General features: G+C 44.8%; 1 protein-coding gene across 2 annotated transcripts in view; it reads right to left on the bottom strand.

The window, feature by feature from the left end:
• BAIAP2L2 (BAR/IMD domain containing adaptor protein 2 like 2) overlaps positions 1 to 19,231 on the bottom strand; it is a 102,605-nt gene that overhangs the window by 34,901 nt on the left and 48,473 nt on the right. For both annotated transcript variants that reach the window (XM_073549523.1, XM_073549522.1), the window contains exon 8: positions 1,140 to 1,205. In XM_073549523.1, coding sequence (XP_073405624.1) covers positions 1,140 to 1,205 — 66 coding nt within the window. The remainder of the gene's footprint in view (positions 1 to 1,139; positions 1,206 to 19,231) is intronic.

Raw genomic sequence — 19,231 nt, 5'->3', positions numbered from 1 at the left:
CATGTTGGAGGAAAATCTCTGGGTTTTACATCACTGACGCCATTAAGCGCAATGAAACATATCTCCCCTCCAGCACTTTACCAGTGACTTTGTCACAAGTTTCTAAACAATAGCAGCAAATGGATACCAGTCAGATCCATTAAAAAAAATCAGTGTTTCCATATGAAACAGCAACACACACGATACTAATTCCGTGTCTATGTTCCATTTGTCTCTTTTAAACAGAAGAAACAAAAGAAAAAAACATCAATGGACATAACTTTTCGCTTAACTTTTAGATACAGTTCACAGGGATACCTATTTGGAGTCTATTAAAGGGGATTTGTCATCAGATTTCACAACACATTCTGCATTTATTATTTAATAGATCACTTAAACCTGATGAGGCCAGTGTACTCCACATCAAAACAGCTGTACAAGATTAAGTTCCCACAATATGAGTTTTTGGTGATTTTTGATGCCACAAATTTTTGCTGCGCAAACAACACACCATCTTACAGTTCCAGTAAAGTGGATAGGATTAATAGAAATCTAATGACCACTGTACTTTTTTTATGCAGCGTAAAACCATTACTTTGTTGAAACTTTAACACGCTGCATTTTTTCTGCGTAGCAAAAATGCACATAGTTAAAAACTGATTGGAAGTTAAGGGGGTTTTACACATAGCAATATCACAAGCAATATCACTAAAGCATCACCGATTTGGTGACGCAGCAGCGATATCGCTATGTGTGATACTTACCTCCGACCGGCTCCCCCGCTGTCTGTTGCTGATCGCGCGGCTCCATTTCTCATCGGGTGCCTCCTGCTGGGCTTCCTGCTGGCGCCGACGAGTTATGTGTGGACGCGGGCGGGAGGACGTCAGGATCGCTGTATGTGAAAGGTAAGTAACGACCGCTGTATCGCTGCTGCATTGCTGTGAGATCTGCCTGTTTGGCAGCTCACTAGCGACCATTTAGCGATGCACCAGCGGTCCTGACCGGGTCGTACCGTGGTCGGGATCGCTGGTGCATCGCTAAATGTAAAGGGGCCTTTAATCTAAAATGTTGCTTGTTGTAAAAGAACCTACCCTATTTGTTATGTCCCGTGGGCTAGTCATTTGTTGACCAGATGTATAATTCTGAGACGCTGAACCCACCTGAACTCTGCTTGCATCAATCTGTTCTTTCCAGTTAGACAATCGTATGTTAAGCACACCATGAGCCTAAACACAGAGCAAACATCCCATTAATACCAATGCAGCTATCATTACATCTGGATGAAAAAATCTTCAATGCCATAGTTTCAATGAACATTACATATTCATGAGATAATAATAGAGTTTGTCCTGGCCTATAGAGGTTTTGTTTGACCTACGTTACTGTACAAAAGATTTAGACAGTTGTGGAAAAAATACTGAAAAGTAAGAATGCTTTCAAATACAGAAATGTATGTTAATAGTTTATTTGAATCAACTAACAACATTGAAAGTGAATGAACAAAAAAGAAATGTAAATAAAATCAATAGTTGGTTTGACCACCCTTTACTTTGGTATTGTAGATCTCTCAGTAGTCAAAACCCGACTTCACCCACCCCTTACTTTACATTCCCTACTTCCCAACTATCCCCTCCCTTCAATAAAATGCTTACACTTTAGGTTGGATAATTTGGCTACAGCAGCTTTTATTATAACAAATACATTACAACATTAACAGTTTAGCCATAAAGTAAACTTGCAAACTTGGTAAGGTCCATGAAGCGACAAAATCTGGTGATTCTAAAAAAACACAATAAACTATAATTACTCCCAGTCGTAACCCACAGGCTCAGCAGCTCTATAACCAAAGGGTTCCTTTTCCTATATTAGATACCCAGGGACCTAACATTCCCTTGTCGCAAGTCCCACAAAAACACAAGACCAACTAAACAAACTTACAAGTGACAGGCACAACACATGTATGGAGAACCCAACAAACAGGCTCTCCATGCATGTGTTGTCACTGTAACACAGCCGCGACACATGCAGCTGCGACGCTGAACAGCTAATCATCAGGAGAGCTCCAGGTATCCAGATTCCCACAGCAGCTTGTTCGGTAAGCGCTATAGCTTGCCGAATAAGGAGGGAGCCGAAGATATTCGCTCATCTCTAGTTACGACTAACAAAATTTCAAATTGACCAATTAACTTTTATGCAGGCCTTCTTCAACTTCTCTACTAACTGAGTGTTCCACCAGGTTTTTCCTAGAACAATTTCTGACCACACCGTGATGAACATTGGATCATCTTTTACAGCTGTCCAACAGTAATCTGCAAGCATTGATAGATTCCATTTTCCTTGATATCTTTTCTCCATAGCCACAATATCTTGGTGAAATTTCTCACCGGGCTAGTCGCTCAAAGCTCTGCAGTTTGGTGGAAGAAAATCCAGATGCGAAGGTAAGAAATCAATATTTAAAACGAACCTGTTATTAGGATTTTTTTTTGATCCAACAAAATGGCACCTCTGGCAGCACATGAGCAGTTGCATCTATCTGCAAGTGGTGATCTCAAACTGTACAAGCCCTGCCCACAGGGTTTGCACACATTACGAGCATCACTTGCAGATAGATGCTAAAGCGCATGCTCCACCATGGCACCGTTTTGTTGGGGAAAAAAAATTGGCTCTAGCAAGGTGGCGGCGGCGCATGCGCAGTAGCAATTTTCCGTAAGTGACAGATGCTACTGCGCAGGCACAAAATTGTTGGAGGTAAAACTTTTTTTCAAAGCCCACAATATTAACTACAATATTAAAATAGGAGGCAGGTCACTGAAGTGCTGTGAATTCGCTTTCTGGCCTACCTCTGGTTACTAGTGAAGGTAGTGGAGCTGGTTATATTGACAGAGGGGTCGCGAGTTCTCTTTCCAGGCTCCCTCTGGTGGTTACTAGAGGTAATGGAGCTGATCTAATTAACAGAGGCCTGCCACCTGATAATGAGGATGACTGGAGATCTGGATTTTCTGACTGGATTTAAGACAGCTGACTCCCTCTATCCCTGCTGGTGATTTTTTCCTGCCTCCTGAGGTCTTAGTTTCCAGCTCAGTCCCTGCATGCTCAAGCTAAGTGTTCTTATGCTATAGTTCACATTTGATCAGGCTTTGTCTATTTCAGTTTTTGTGTGGTCAGCCAGGCCCGCCTGGGGCTGTGCTGAATTTCCATCCTTATGTTACTGCTTGTGCCAGTTTGTTTTTGTCCCTTATTAGCTTGGTCTCTTTTTGCTCTGCTTTCAGAATATACCAGAGTGCTGATATAGTGGGAGAAGTCTAGTGACTTCAGTATTTTTCTATCACACGTGTTGGGCATTTTTTGCAGGGTTTTTTGTGTGAGTGCAGACAGAGTCTTTCCTTTCCTGTCCTGTCTAGTCAGTGTGGGCCCCATCGTTTGCTCAGTCTATTTTCCTACCTGCGTTTGTGTTTTCATCTTGTGTCTCACCGACAATATATGTTTGGGGGCTATCTATTCCTTTGGGGTCTGCTCTGGGGCAGTTTAGATTTCCTCTTTCTTGCTTTAGGCTTATTTAGTTCTCCGGCTGTGTCGAGGCGTCTAGGATCATCATAGGTACGCTCCACGGCTACTGCTAGTTGTGTGGATAGGATCAGGGGTCTGCAATCCGCTTAATCATCAACCTCTCTGGTTGCCTGTGCCTTAGCTTGGTCTTGCTTTCCTCCTCTGTGACCCTATCATAACAGAATCACCAGCCTAAACCGCAGATTCTAGGGTACTCAAAAGCAGGAGAGAGTTGTAAAGAAAAAAAGTGTCAATTTTTATTATATATATATATATATATATATATATATATATATATAATAAAAAAAAATAAAAAAAAAAAAATATATATATATATATATATATATATATATATATATACACACTCACTGGCCACTTTATTAGGTACACCTGTCCAACTGTGTGTTAAGACTTAATTTCTAATCAGCCAATCACATGGCGGCAACTCAGTGCATTTAGGCATGTAGACATGGTCAAGACAATCTCCTGCAGTTCAAACCGAGCATCAGTATGGGGAAGAAAGGTGATTTGAGTGCCTTTGAACGTGGCATGATTGTCGGTGCCAGAAGGGCTGGTCTGAGAATTTCAGAAACTGCTGATCTACTGGGATTTTCACGCACAACCATCTCTAGGGTTTACAGAGAATGGTCCGAAAAAGAAAAAAAATCCAGTGAGCGGCAGTTCTGTGGCCGGAAATGCCATGTTGATGCCAGAGGTCAGAGGAGAATGGGCAGACTGGTTCGAGCTGATAGAAAGGCAACAGTGACTCAAATTGCCACCCGTTACAACCAAGGTAGGCAGAAGAGCATCTCTGAACGCACAGTGCGTCGAACTTTGAGGCAGATGGGCTACAGCAGCAGAAGACCACACTGGGTACCACTCCTCTCAGCTAAGAACAGGAAACTGAGGCTACAATTTACACAAGCTCATCGAAATTGGACAGTAGAAGATTGGAAAAACGTTGCCTGGTCTGATGAGTCTCGATTTCTGCTGCGACATTCGGATGGTAGGGTCAGAATTTGGCGTAAACAACATGAAAGCATGGATCCATCCTGCCTTGTATCAACGGTTCAGGCTGGTGGTGGTGGTGTCATGGTGTGGGGAATTTTTTCTGGGCACTCTTTGGGCCCCTTGGTACCAATTGAGCATCGTTGCAACGCCACAGCCTACCTGAGTATTGTTGCTGACCATGTCCATCCCTTTATGACCACAATGTACCCAACATCTGATGGCTACTTTCAGCAGGATAATGCGCCATGTCATAAAGCTCGAATCATCTCAGATTGGTTTCTTGAACATGACAATGAGTTTACTGTACTCAAATGGCCTCCTCAGTCACCAGATCTCAATCCAATAGAGCATCTTTGGGATGTGGTGGAACGGGAGATTCGCATCAGGGATGTGCAGCCGACAAATCTGCGCCAACTGTGTGATGCCATCATGTCAATATGGTCCAAAATCTCTGAGGAATGCTTCCAGCACCTTGTTGAATCTCTGCCACGAAGAATTGAGGCAGTTCTGAAGGCAAAAGGGGGTCCAACCCCTTACTAGCATGGTGTACCTAATAAAGTGGCCAGTGAGTGTATATATATATATATATATACACATATATATATATATATATATATATATATATATATATATATATATATATATATACATATATACATATATATATATATATATATATATATACATATATATATTTTTTATTTTTTTTTTTTCCTCTTTTTCTCTGGGGCCGTAGGAGGAATTTTTTTTCTTTAATGGAGATTAAGCAATTGTCTGATCGTGTTGAGCAGCTTGCTGCTGAAGTGCGGGGAATTTCCGCCTATCTCGCTCAATCATCTGCTGTTGAACCAAAAATTCCTACTCCTGATGAGTTTTCTGGGGATTGGTCTAAATTTTTGAATTTTAAGAATAATTTTAAATTAAATTTCTTGCCTTGAAGCCTAACTCATCGGGGAGCTCTGTGCAGCAGGTTAAAATTGTCATCTCCTTGCTGCGCGGCGATCCCCAGGATTGGGCTTTTTCTCTGACACCTGGAGATCCTATTCTGACTAATGTGGACGCATTTTTTCAAGCCTTGAGGTTGTTGTATGATGAACCTAATGCTATTGATCAAGCTGAGAAAACCCTATTGGCATTGAACCAGGGTCAAGATTCTGCAGAGTTATACTGTCAAAAATTCCAAAAGTGGGCGGTCCTTAATACATGGAATGACAGTGCCTTAGCAGCGCTCTTTCGGAAGGGTTTGGCAGAAACCGTAAAAGATGTTATGGTGGAATTTCCTGTCCCCTCTGGTCTTGATGATTCTATGTCATTAGCCATTCAAGTTGATCGGCGTTTACGTGAACGTAAAACAACATGGGAGGCGCTGCCACCTTTTGAGCGAACGTTTGAACCCATGCAATGTGATAGTGTGGCGCCCCCCAGGAGTATGGCCGCCACAGTGGCTTTGCCTTCCTCCAGAGGAGGGTAATGCCAGGCTTGGAGGCAATGATGGGTCTCTCTCGCAGTCAATCTATGCATGCAACACAGTTCCACTCCAGGCCAGCAGGGGAAACTCTGAACCAGGATTAAGGGGAGGAGTGCTCTCTGAGGGCCAAGAGGAAGGAGTAGTCAGTTAGTCTGCGGAGGGTGAAGTGTGCAGACGTGGAGAGAGAAGCTGGAGGTTGAGCTAGGAAAGGAGAGCTCCCTCACAGTGAGAGCGCAAGAACTGGAGCCTGGTCTCCACGGCTGTATGGACACTAACGGTCCTACAGCAGATACCAGAGGAGTAGGAGGCTGTAAATGCCCTACTCCCATCTAAGACTTGAGGCACAACAGCAGCTTGGATACAGAGCCAGGACTCAAGAGAGAGAGGAGTCCCCGAGAGAGGCTACAGCTGTCTGCCGTGCAAGTAAGGTTCTTGGGAACATCTGACAGGAGGAACTTCAGAGTAACTTAGTACTTGGAGTACTTCATTCAAACGAGCGCTAGGAAGGAGACTGCACAGCCCGTCTGCTGAGAGAGAATCCCTGAGTTGCTTCCAGGCTAGCCTGCTCTGTTACCATCTGTAATCAGGACCCTGGACTGCAGTTATCAAGTAAAGGTACAGAAATTGCACCCTGCTGTGTCTTGTCTGCTTCCTACCCTTACGGCACTGCTACATCACCGTGCCATCCACCTCTACACTGCCCTGGGACTATAGCTTCACCTGTGGGGAGCTTTTACACCCTTGCTGCACCCTACCATCTGTCCCAGCGGATCTGCATGCAGCGTCGGCTTAACACCTCCCTTGCCAAGCACCACAGGTGGCGTCACAAACTATTCCATTTCATTAACTACATTCCCCCATTACTTGGGCGCCCAGGGCCACGGACTGGGTCACCGCTGCTGTGACACATCCCACTGACACCAGCCCGGTACAGAGTACCCCACAGCCCTGGGAGGGCGACCCAATAGGGTTTTGTCTAGGGTGCAACTTCAGGAGTTAAGAAGGCGTAATAAGCTGTGTTTTTTCAGTGGAGACCCCTCTCATACGATTTCTGTCTGCCCTAAACGAGAAAAACATTTTGCGCACACATTTGCTGTGGGCAGTGTACAACCTAAGTTCATTTTGGCAATTACTCTGATCTGCTCCTTGTCTACATTTTCCGCCAAGGCTTTTGTAGATTCAGGAGCAGCTTTGAATCTGATGGATTTAGACTTTGCTAAACGTTGTGGTTTTCCCGTGATACCCCTGCGGACTCCTACTCCTTTGGCGGAGAATAAACCCCAGTTTTTGACCCAGATGATAATGCGGGTCACTCCAGACCACCAAGAAAATTGTAAATTTTTGGTGTTGCACAATTTGCATGATACTATTGTACTGGGTTTTCCCTGCTTGCAAACTCATAATCCTGTTTTGGATTGGAAATCTGTGTCTGTGATGAGTTGGGATTGTCAGTGTGTTCTTAGTGACACTCCTGTTTTCTCCACCTCTCCCCAGTCTCATGAGATTCCTGATTATTTGGCTGATTTTTCTGATGTATTTAGTGAGAGTAAGTCTGCGTCTTTGCCTCCTCATAGGAGTTATGACTGTGCAATTGAGTTAATGCCCGGGTGTAAAATTCCAAAGGGTCGGCTTTTCAACTTATCGGTACCCGAACATGATGCTATGCGATTTTATATCAAGGAGTCGTTGAAGAAGGGTCATATTAGACCATCCTCTTCACCTTTGGGTGCTGTTTTTTTTTGTGGCCAAGAAAGATGGTTCATTAAGGCCTTGTATTGACTATCGCTCCCTTAACAAAATCACTGTTAAATATCAGTACCCGTTACCCCTGATTTCTGATTTATTTTCCAGAGATAAAAGTGCCTGCTGGTTTACCAAGCTTGACTTCAGGGGGGCGTATAATCTTATTCGCATCAAGCACGGGGATGACGGCGCTTAATACTCTGAAGGGACATTTTGAGTACCTGGTGATGCCTTTTAGGCTCACTAATACACCTTCAGTCTTCCAATCTTCTATGAACGATATTTTCCGGGACTTTGTGGATAAGTTTTTTATCATTTATCTGGATGATATTTTGATCTTTTTCAGTGATTGGGATTCTCATATGGAACATGTCCGGACTGTGTTCCGGATTTTGAGGGAAAATTCCCTGTATGTTAAGGGATCGAAGTGCCTCTTTGGTGTACAGAGGATTTCATTTTTTGGTTTTATTTTGTCCCCGTCGGCTATTGAAATGGACCCGGCCAAGGTACAGGCCATTTATGATTGGGTTCAGCCCACTTCTTTGAAGGCTCTCCAGAAGTTTTTTGGGTTTTGATAATTTCTATCGTAAATTCATAAGTAATTTTTCTGGTATTGTCAAACCACTGACTGATCTGACCAAAAAGGGCACTGATGTGGTGAATTGGTCTCCAGAGGCAGTCTCGGCATTTCAGGAGCTTAAGCGGAGATTCTACGGCAACCTGATGTCTCACTCCCATTTCAGGTGGAGGTAGATGCTTCTGAGATTTGTGCAGGAGCCGTTTTGTCCCAAAAAGATCCGGTGACTTCTAAAATCAATACCTGTGCCTTCTTTTCTCGAAAATTCTCCCAATCTGAACATAACTATGACGTGGGGAATCGGGAATAATTCGCCATGAAGTGGGCATTTGAAGAGTGGAGACATTGGTTGGAGGGAGCTAGACATCAAGTTGTGGTCCTCACCGATCACAAGAATTTGATTTATCTGGAGTCGGCCAAATGCTTGAATCCTAGACAGGCTAGGTGGGCCTTGTTTTTCATGCGTTTTAATTTTGTGGTCTCTTTTCTTCCGGGCACTAAGAATGTTAAGGCGGACGCCCTTTCTAGGACTTTCTTTGCGGATTCTCTTATGGTGACCGAGCCTACTACCATTCTAAATGAGGGTGTAGTTCTTTCCGCCATCTCACCCGATTTGAGATGTGCCCTGGAGGAATTTCAGGAGGACAAATCTGAACGTTGCCCTATGGGAAAATTGTATGTCCTTGACCAGTGGAGGAAGAGAGTAATGTCTGAAATTCATTGCTCCGCGTTGGCTGGTCATCCGGGTATTTTTGGTACCAGAGATTTGGGAAGTCGGTCTTTTTGGTGGCCTGCCTTATCTCGTGATGTCAGGAATTTTGTGCAGTCCTGTGGGACTTGTGCTTGGTCTAAACCCTGTTCTCGTTGTAGTGGGTTGTTGATGCCCCTGCTGGTGCCCAAGAGGCCATGGACCCATATCTCAATGGATTTTATTTCAGATCTTCCTGTCTCTCAGAGAATGACTGTTATCTGGTTGATTTGTGATTGATTTTCTAAGATGGTCCATCTTGTACCACTCCCAAAGTTGCCATCTTCTTCAGAGTTGGTGCCCTTGTTTTTACAACAGGTGGTTTGGTTGCATGGGATTCCTGAGAACTTTGTGTCGGACAGAGGAGTCCAGTTTGTTTCCAGATTTTGGAGAGCTTTTTGTTCCAAACTGGGAATTCAGTTATCTTTCTCCTCTGCATTTCATCCTCAGACCAATGGGCAGACAGAGAACAAACCAGACTTTGGAGTCCTATTTGAGATGTTTTATATCTGCTCATCAAGATGACTGAGCTTCATTTTTGCCCTTGGCCGAATTCGTTCTAAACAATAGAGCTAGTTCTGCCACTTTGATGTCGCCCTTTTTCTGTAACTTTGGGTTTCATCCTCGATTTTCTTCAGGGCAAGTGGAATCTTCGACCTGCCCAAGTGTGGACACTGTGGTAGACAGAATGCAGCAGATTTGGGACCAAGTGGTGGATAAGTTGTCCCCCTCTCAGGAAAAAGCCCAACGGTTTTCCAACCGGCATAGGACCTTTGGTCCCCGGTTTAAAGTGGGTGATATGGTTTGGTTGTCCTCAAAGAATATTCCTATATAGGTTGCGTCTCCAAAGTTCAAGCCAAAATTCATTGGACCTTATAAGTTTTTGGAGATTCTTAATCCTGTTTCTTTTCGATTGGCTCTTCCAGTTACATTTAAGATCCAGAACGTGTTTCATAAATCTCTGTTGAAGAGGTTTGTGGAGCCGGTATTTCCTATGGCGGCGCCTCCTGACCCTGTATTGGTTTAAGGCAATGTGGAATATGAGGTAGAGAAAATATTGGATTCTCGTTTGGCTAGAGGTAAACTCCAGTACATGGTCAAATGGAAGGGTTATGGCCAGGAGGATAATTCTTGGGTCTCTGCTTATGACATTCATGCCGATAGATTGGTTCGTGCTTTTCACCGGGCCCATCCTGATCGGCCTGGTGGCATGGATGAGGGTTCGGTGACCCATCCTCAAGGGGGGGGGTACTATTGTGAATTCACTTTCTGGCCTACCTCTGGTTACTAGTGAAGGTAGTGGAGCTAGTTATATTGACAGAGGGGTCGCGAGTTCTCTTTCCGGGCTCCCTCTGGTGGTTACTAAAGGTAATGGAGCTGATCTAATTAACAGAGGCCTGCCACCTGATAATGAGGATGACTGGAGATCTGGAGTTTCTGACTGGATTTAAGACAGCCGACTCCCACTATCCCTGCTGGTGATTTTTCCTGCCTCCTGTGGTCTTAGTTTCCAGCTCAGTCCCTGCATACTCAGCTAAGTGTTCTTTTGCTATTTTTCACATTTGATCTGGTTTTGTCTATTTCAGTTTTTGTTTGGTCAGCCAGCTCCGGCTGGGGCTGTGCTGAATTTCCATCCTTATGTTACTGCTTGTGCCAGTTTGTTTTTGTCCCTTATTAGATTGTTATATTCTGAAAGCAGAGTAAAAAGAGGCCAGAGTGCTGATATAGTGGGCGAAGTCTAGTGACTTCAGTATTTTTCTATCAGACGTGTTGGGCATTTTTTGCAGGGTTTTTTGTGTGATTGCAGACAGAGTCTTTTCTTTCCTGTCCTGCCTAGTCAGTGTGGGCCCCATCGTTTGCTCAGCCTATTTTCCTTCCTGCGTTTGTGTTTTCATCTTGTCTCACCGACAATATATGTTTGGGGGCTATCTATTCCTTTGGGGTCTGCTCTGGGGCAGTTTAGATTTCCCCTTTCTTGCTTCTTGCATCTAGGATCATCTTAGGTACGCTACACGGCTACTGCTAGTTGTGTGGATAGGATCAGGGGTCTGCAATCCACTTAGTTACCAACCTCTCTGGTTGTCTGTGGCTTAGCTTGGTCTTGCTTTCCTCCTCGGTGACCCAATCATAACACTGAAGGATCAGTGACCTGTCATTTACAGTGGGGAAAACAAGTACTTAGTCAGCCACCAATTGTGCAAGTTCTCTCACTTAAAAAGATGAGAGAGGCCTGTAATTGATATCATAGGTAGACCACAACTATGAAAGTCAAAATGAGAAAACAAATCCAGAAAATCACCTTGTCTGATTTGGCAAGATTTATTTTGCAAGTTATGATAAAAAATAAGTATTTGGTCATTACAAAAGTTAATCTCAATATTTTTTATATATCCTTTGTTGGCAATGACAGCGGTCAAACGTTTTCTCTAAGGCTACTTTCACACATTAGGTTTTCGGCGTCAGGCGCGATCCGGCGTCGTGCCGGAACGCCGGATCCGGCAAATGTTTTGTAAAACCGGATGTGACGGATCCGGTTTTCTGCCGGATCTGTCTTTTTCTTAACAGACAAAACCGGATCCGTCTCATCCGGTTCATCCGTTTTTCTATCCGTTTTTCGACGGATTACGCCGGATCCGGTTTTTAAAATTGACCCTTGTGGCCTTCCGAACGGGATTGGCTACTGGAAAACTATATATAGCATGTTCCTACAGCCCTTCTTTGACAGGTTGTAGAGGAGAAAGTGCAGGTTGGAGAGAAGAGCAAGTTACTGGCGAAGATGGATGTTGTCATTGGAAATATTTTGAAGAATTTGGCGGATTTTATAGCGGAGGCGAATCGTTTGAGGGTGATTGTTCTGGAGAAGGAGAGAGCGAGACAGCAGCGCATCAGGCATCGTAGACGACGTTTGTGGATCCACCCCATCACAGCCAAGAGAATGACGCGTGGGGTCTATTCTACACTCTGCATGGACCTTCGACAAAACCCGGATAAATTTTTTGGATATGTTAGGATGAAAATGGAGAATTTTGATTACTTGGTGGAGCGCATTGCACACCTCATAAGAAAAGCGGACACCTATTGCCGCTTCTCTGTTTCACCCGCAGAGCGTCTGATGGTGACTTTAAGGTAAGCCACATTTATTGGATGTGATCGCATCAGAGCACACTTTCACTGCAATCTTGTTGGTGGTAGTTTGTATCTCCAAGTGTTATAGCTCAGTTTTGGTATGTAATGCTGTTATTTTAAACTAATTTATTGTTTTTTAATTCCCCACAGATTTCTTGCAACTGGAGAATCCCTTTCGTCACTGCATTTCCAGTACAGACTCGGGATTTCCACCATATCTGGAATTGTGAAGTACACATGCCGTGCACTGTGGGACTCCTTAGCTGAAGAGTTTTTACCAGAGCCCACAACAGAGAGGTGGATTGAAATTGCTGACAAGTTTCAACAGATATGTCAGTTTCCCAACTGCTTGGGCGCTGTGGACGGGAAACATATCCGCATTGTAAAGCCAGCTGGATCGGGATCGGAATATTTCAATTACAAGAAATATTTTTCAATTGTCCTCATGGCCATCACTGACGCGGAATACAAATTTATTGCGGTTGATATTGGGGCCTATGGCCGCTCCAATGACTCTCAAGTTTTCAAACTGTCTGCCATGGGGCGTAAACTGTATGGAAACACCTTCCAGTTCCCACCACCTAGACCGCTGCCGCAAACATCTGGTCCACCTATGCCATTTGTCTGTGTAGGGGATGAAGCCTTCCAGCTGTCAGAACACCTTTTGAAACCGTACTCTAGCAGAGGATTGACCAGACCAAAACGCATTTTTAATTACCGCCTCACAAGAGCAAGAAGAATGGTTGAATGTACCTTTAGTATTCTGACAGCCAAATGGCGGGTCCTATTGACTGCGATCAACCTCAAGACAGAAACTGTGGACGAGGTGATCAAAGCGTGCGTGGTACTCCACAATTTTGTTATCTGCAAGGAACCCATTTCCATTGAGGACACCTCTGAAGAAACCACCTTGCAAGATTACCATGACATTGCCACTAGAAGTTCTGTGACGGTTTCAGTAATGAGGGACAATTTTGCACTATACTTTATGTCACCTCAAGGCAGAGTACACTGGCAGGATGACAGAGTGTGAAAGATTTGTGCCCTAACCAAACTTGTGTACCTTCTGTACCAACAGTATATACCTTTGCCAACCAAAGTTGGCTATCTTGTCATGGTCTCTATTTTTAGCTTTAGGCCACAGGTGTGTACCTGGTTGTGTTTTATGCAAAGTATTTCACCTTTTAACAAAAGTTGTGTACATTGTTAGGAAATAAATGTTTTTTTTAGTAAACTTTTTTAAAATTTTAATAAACTTGTTTAATAAAGCTTTGAAACCATAAAACTGGTCATTTTTATATAAATACACATATTATAAATCTGTGTAGTGTGTGGTGGAAATACTGCTGGAGGGGCTGCGGGACACTTCGACACTGGGAGTGCGGAGAGAGGACTGGGATCGTGGTGGGGAAGGAACAGTTAGAGGTGAAGGTGTGGAAAAAACTACAGAATGGGTGGACATGTGGGAAGCAGAAGAGGTGGTGGGTGGTGGAGTGGAGGGTTGGGCAGGGACTGTAGGAGCAGATGATGTTGATGGCAAGTTGTATGGGGAAGGAGTTTGGTACGGGGCAGGTTGGTGGAAGTGGGGAGATGTCTGGTACGGGGCAGGTTGCTGGAAGTGGGGAGATGTCTGGTACGGGGCAGGTTGCTGGAAGTGGGGAGATGTCTGGTACTGGGGAGGTTGCTGGTACTGGGGAGGTTGCTGGTACTGGGGAGGTTGCTGGTGCTGGGGAGGTTGCTGGTGCTGGGGAGGTTGCTGGTGCTGGGGAGGTGGATGGTATGTAATAGGAGGGGGAGGATGGAAAGTGGCTGGAGGGGGTGTAGATGTAATAGGAGGGGGAGGATGGAAAGTGGCTGGAGGGGGTGCAGGTGGAGGAACTACTGTGGTGGGAGGAGGAGGTTGGGAGGTAACTTGCTGGAGAGCAGTGTGGCATGAATGCATTAGATGCATCTGCTGGGCAGGAGAGAGCGTTTCCATGCGCTCCACAACAGACCTGAAAAGGGTGTGGTTTGGCGAAGATCTTGCTTCTGAATGCATGGTTTGCAGAAGTGTCTTCACCTCCAGAATGCTGGAGTTGATCTGCTGATAGCCTGCGGAGATTTGCTCTGACAAGACTTTTAGACAGTTTTGGAAAGATGCATTCAGATGCAAGAACTCTGGCGCATAAGTCTTTTCCTGACCCCTCTGCCGCTGCCGCCCAGTACCCGCAGGTGTACTAGAGGTGGCAGGGGCAGAAGGGTGGGGTAAAGGGAAAGCGATCTCCTCACCAGCAGCTTCATGTAATGTAGGCGGCCACGATGCTCCTGTGCTGGTGGATGGGACAGATGGGTCGAATGTGTGGGAAGGCTGGGAAGGTGCAGATGTACCGGGGCGGTCGAAGTGTCCCTCGGTGCCGGTCTCCTCAGGGATCGCCTCAGAAGGGTCCAATCGTGCAGGCTCCCGAGTGCTGCTCACTGTGCTGTGGAATAAAGAGAAAAAAAAACAATTAAAATAGTGACATGGTATGGCCCTGGCTGAAAAAAAAAGTTACATCTAAACATTTTTTTGTCACATGTGGTGTGTAATATTTACCTTCTGGTGAGCATTGTCTCCCGGAGGAACGACAGGGCTCGTGCGTACTTGTACTTGCTCCTGCGTCCTCCAGATCCACTCGGGGCCCGCATCTCTTTATTGAACTCCTTCTTGAAACGATCCCTCACAGACCGCCACCGCTTCACAATTCTCTCCCCTGAAACGAGAAAGGACAAAGTGGTTAGTATACAACATCAGTGTTTCCCAAACTCCAGTCCTCATGGTCCCCAGGGGTCATGTTTTCAGGATTTCCAAAGTAAATAGAAATCCTGAACACATGATCCGTGGGGACCACGAGGACTGGAGTTCGGGAAACACTGGTTTAAATCAAGCAACCGGTACTGTATATACTTACGCTCTTTAATCTGGGCCCGAGCTTCAAGGTCCTCCCAGCGGTCCACAAGGAGCGAACAGATTTCCTCCCAGAGTCGTCGGGTAACGATCAGGTCAGCGTGGCGGCGGTCAGCCATATTCCAGAGCGGCTCCCTTTCTCTGACGAGATCGATGAGGCGGTCCACATCAATCCCTCCATCCTCACCGTCAGAGTCGGGAGCACGCTGTGAAGGCTGTTAAAGAAAAAGACAAAAATAACATAATTAGCCTCCACAAAAGAAATGAAATAAAAAGTGCAAAAAAAACAAAGCAAAAATATTTATACTTACACGCTGGTGACCGCCGCGTTGCTATCGCCGACGACCCTGGGAGGCACTGCGAGGACCTCTTGGCCGAGCACCAGATTGGGAAGACTAGAGAAGAAAACAAAAAATGTTATGTCTTTGGATGTAGGCATTTGTTTGCTGTGTGTGGTCTGCAGAACATTGTTTTCTATGTGTTGTGTGTAGTGTGATGTTGTGTTTCTGCGTTTGATGCAAAAAACTAACCAATTGTGAGCCCACTCCAAGTGTCTGTCCACCCCTTCCTTCTTCTTCTGGGAGCTCCTCTTCATCTTGTGATTCCTGTTTTGAAATAAAAGGCAATGAATACACATATATTACAGAGATGATGGATTTTGGAAATAAAAACTTACCGTCAAACGCTGACGATGCGAGGGAGGGCTCCCAGAAGATGTGCTGTCTTCCTCATGGCCAGACTCCATGACTGTGGGTGGTGTTTCTGCTGCTGCCATTGCTGCTGCTGCTGCATCTATTGGGCAGCTGTTGAATAAAGAGAAACAAAGGGCCAATGAATATCTTGATATTCCATAGCCCTAGTTTGGAGGAATGGGGGATTTGATAATTACCGTCTCTCATCTGCTGCTGGACTCCCCTCCCGTTGTTCAGCATGTTGCTCCATTTGGGGTGGTGCTGATGGTGCTGCTGCTGCAGATGTCTGCTGCCTTCTCCTGCTCCTGGTTCTTGGCTTTGGTGGCATGTTGGGTGTGGCTGAGGGTCCAATTGTCTTGCTTTTATATATGTCCTGTGGGCAGAGCTACTGAGCATGCTCAGACCAAAGAAACCGGATCCGGCCGCCGGATCCGGCTGTCGCCGGATCAGGCGCATTGCGGCGCTCATAGGCTTTCATTGTATGAAAAAGCCGGACACGCCGGATCCGGCGTGTCCGGCTTTTTCGCCGGAGACAAAAAACATTACAGTCTCCGTTTTTTCCAGACGCCGGATCGCGTCACATTGCCGGATCCGGCGAAAATCGGATGAAACGCATGGCCATCCGGCTCGATCCGGCTCTAATGCAAGTCAATGGGGGGGAAACTGGATCCGGCATTGCATTTCGCCGGATCCGGTTTTAGTCAAAAGCGCCGGATCGCGCCTGACGCCGAAAACCTGATGTGTGAAAGAGGCCAAAGTCTTCACAAAGTTGAAACACACTGTTGGTGGTATGTTGGCCCATTCCTCCATGCAGATCTCCTCTAGAGCAGTGATATCTTGGGCCTGTCGCTGGACAACATGGACTTTCAAATCCCTCCAAAGGTTTTCTATGGGATTGAGATCTGGAGACTGGCAAGGCCACTCCAGGACCTTCCTATGCTCCTTACGAAGCCACTCCTTTGTTGCCCTGGCGGTGTGCTTGGGATCATTATCATGCTGAAAGACCCATCCACGTTTCATCTTTAATGCACTTGATGATGGAAGGAGGTTTGCACTCAAAATCTCATGATACATGGCCCCATTCTTTCTTTCATGTACACGGATCAGTCATCCTGGTAACTTTGCAGAGAAACTGCCCCAAAAGTATGCTTCACAGTAGGTATGGTATTCTTTGGATGCAACTCAGCATTCTGTCTCCTCCAAACACGACGAGTTTTGTTTCTACCAAACAGTTCTACTTTAGCTTCATCAGATCATGTGACATTCTCCCAATACTCTTCTGGATAATCCAAATGCTCTCTCGCAAACTTCAGATGGGCCCGGACATGTACTGGCTTAAGCAGGGGGACACGTCTGGCACTGCAGGATCTGAGTTCTTGGCAGTGTAGTGTGTTACTGATGGTAGCTTTTGTTACAGTGGTCCTAGGTCTATGCAGGTCATTCACTAGGTCCCTCTGTGAAGTTCTGGGATTTTTGCTCACCGTTTTTGCGATCATTTTGACACCACGGGGTGAGATCTTGCGCGGAGCCCCAGATCGAGGGAGATTATCAGTGGTCTTGTATGACTTCCATTTTCTTATTATTGCTCCCACAGTTGTTGATTTCATCACACTAGGCTGCTTGTCTATTGCAGATTCATTCTTCTCAGCCTGGTGCAGGGCTACAATTTTGTTTCTGGTGACCTTCGACAGCTCTTAGGTCTTCACCATAGTGGAGTTTGGAGTGTGACTGTCTGAGGTTATGGACAGGTGTCTTTTATACTGATATCAAGTTCAAACAGGTGCCATTACTACAGGTAATGAGTGTAGGACAGAGGAGCCTCTTAAATTAGAAGCTACAGGTCTGTGAGAGCCAGAAATCTTACAAGTTTTTTGTGACCAAAAGCTTATTTTCCACCATAGTTTGCAAAATAAATCTTGCCAAATCAGACAAGGTTATTTTCTGGACTTGTTTTCTCATTTTGACTCTCATAGTTGTGGTCTACCTATGATGTCAATTACAGGCCTCTCTCATCTTTTTAAGTGGGAGAACTTGCACAATTGGTGGCTGACTAAATACTTTTTTCCCCACTGTAAATCACCACAAATGGGTGTCAAAAATGTTGGTCATGGTTCAGGCACCTCAACAGCTCTTTCATGTGTCCTAGGTTTCTTTCATGTAGAGTGCATAACTAACTGGAACTGAAGGTAGCGCATTGCCATTATGCAGCAAGACAGCTTTTAAGCTTGTTTTGGAGGAACCGATGAAGAGCCTCCATTTTTTTTTGAGTACTACTTATCTTCAGAGCTTCCATTAAACTGTTAATATTGTTGCATACCAGAAGATCACCCTCCATGAAGAACTATTGGACAAGATTTTTATCATGGGCTGCGGAACAAAGAAATCCGAACATCGCACGCTAGGAGATTCCACTGCTTTAGCCTGGAACCTAAGAGCTCAGCCTTACTCTTGGGCAGATCCAAATATCTAACAAGAGCATTCAGTTCACTTTGTGTTATAAGATGGGGTTCAGTTGAGGTTGCAGTTCTGTATGTGGTACTGGGCATATTGCAGATGGAATGTTTGGATACTGTAAATTCCACTTCTTCCTTGAAACTCCTTTCTTTAAGCATCATATTCGTTTTCAGCACCACAAAATGAGTTAAGTTCAAGTGCCTTTGTCTCTGATATCCATGAGGCCTAACAAATGATGAAAAAAATGCCGAGATTCATTTTGGCCAATGCTCTGAACAATTTCAGGGTGCAAGCCGCAAACAGCAAATTCCGTTGTAGCTTTGATATAAAAAGAATGAGCTGCAAAACAAGAAGAATTCTACACCAAAGCCATTAAGTATCTCCTATATATTTCATTAATCTGATAACTCGATAGAAAGGAACAGTCTTCATGGCACAGCAATGGGCCATCGTGCTATGGTCTAAGAATCTTATATAGTTTTAGACTTCGTAAAGGGCACATAACTTTAACAAGGACAGTGCCTAAAACTACCCGCCTACCTCTTCCTGCTTGGTCTGTCTCTTATTTCCAATTCCAAAATTACCCTCCCCATTTGTGGCTATAAAGTCACTGACCAAAAGACTTCACACTTGCTTCTTACTAGGTGCAACCAATTCTCCGACCCCTTAAAGCACGAAAGCAGGCAAAACAGAAGGCCAATCAAAAAGGCCATCAAGAATTGAAATACAAACTGAAGCAAATTCCTTACCCAGGCAATCGAACAAGTCAAAAGACAAAAGGACACCTGCAGTCTTTTTGTGTTCTGCCCTTCCGAAAACTTTTTAGTGCTTGTTTCACAGAAAAATTCTTTGTTACGTCACTCCGACTGCACAACATAAAACCAAAAGCCAAACCTGAAATCAGGTGGTTAACCTTAGCCAAAGACTATTTTTCAACTGCTTAATTACAGTACTCAACCATGAG

The sequence above is a fragment of the Dendrobates tinctorius genome, unplaced genomic scaffold (genome assembly GCF_039654945.1).
Source record: "Dendrobates tinctorius isolate UK_male_01 unplaced genomic scaffold, ASM3965494v1 ptg000159l, whole genome shotgun sequence".
NCBI lineage: Eukaryota > Metazoa > Chordata > Amphibia > Anura > Dendrobatidae > Dendrobates > Dendrobates tinctorius.
This window is presented reverse-complemented; position numbering and strand designations above follow the sequence as displayed.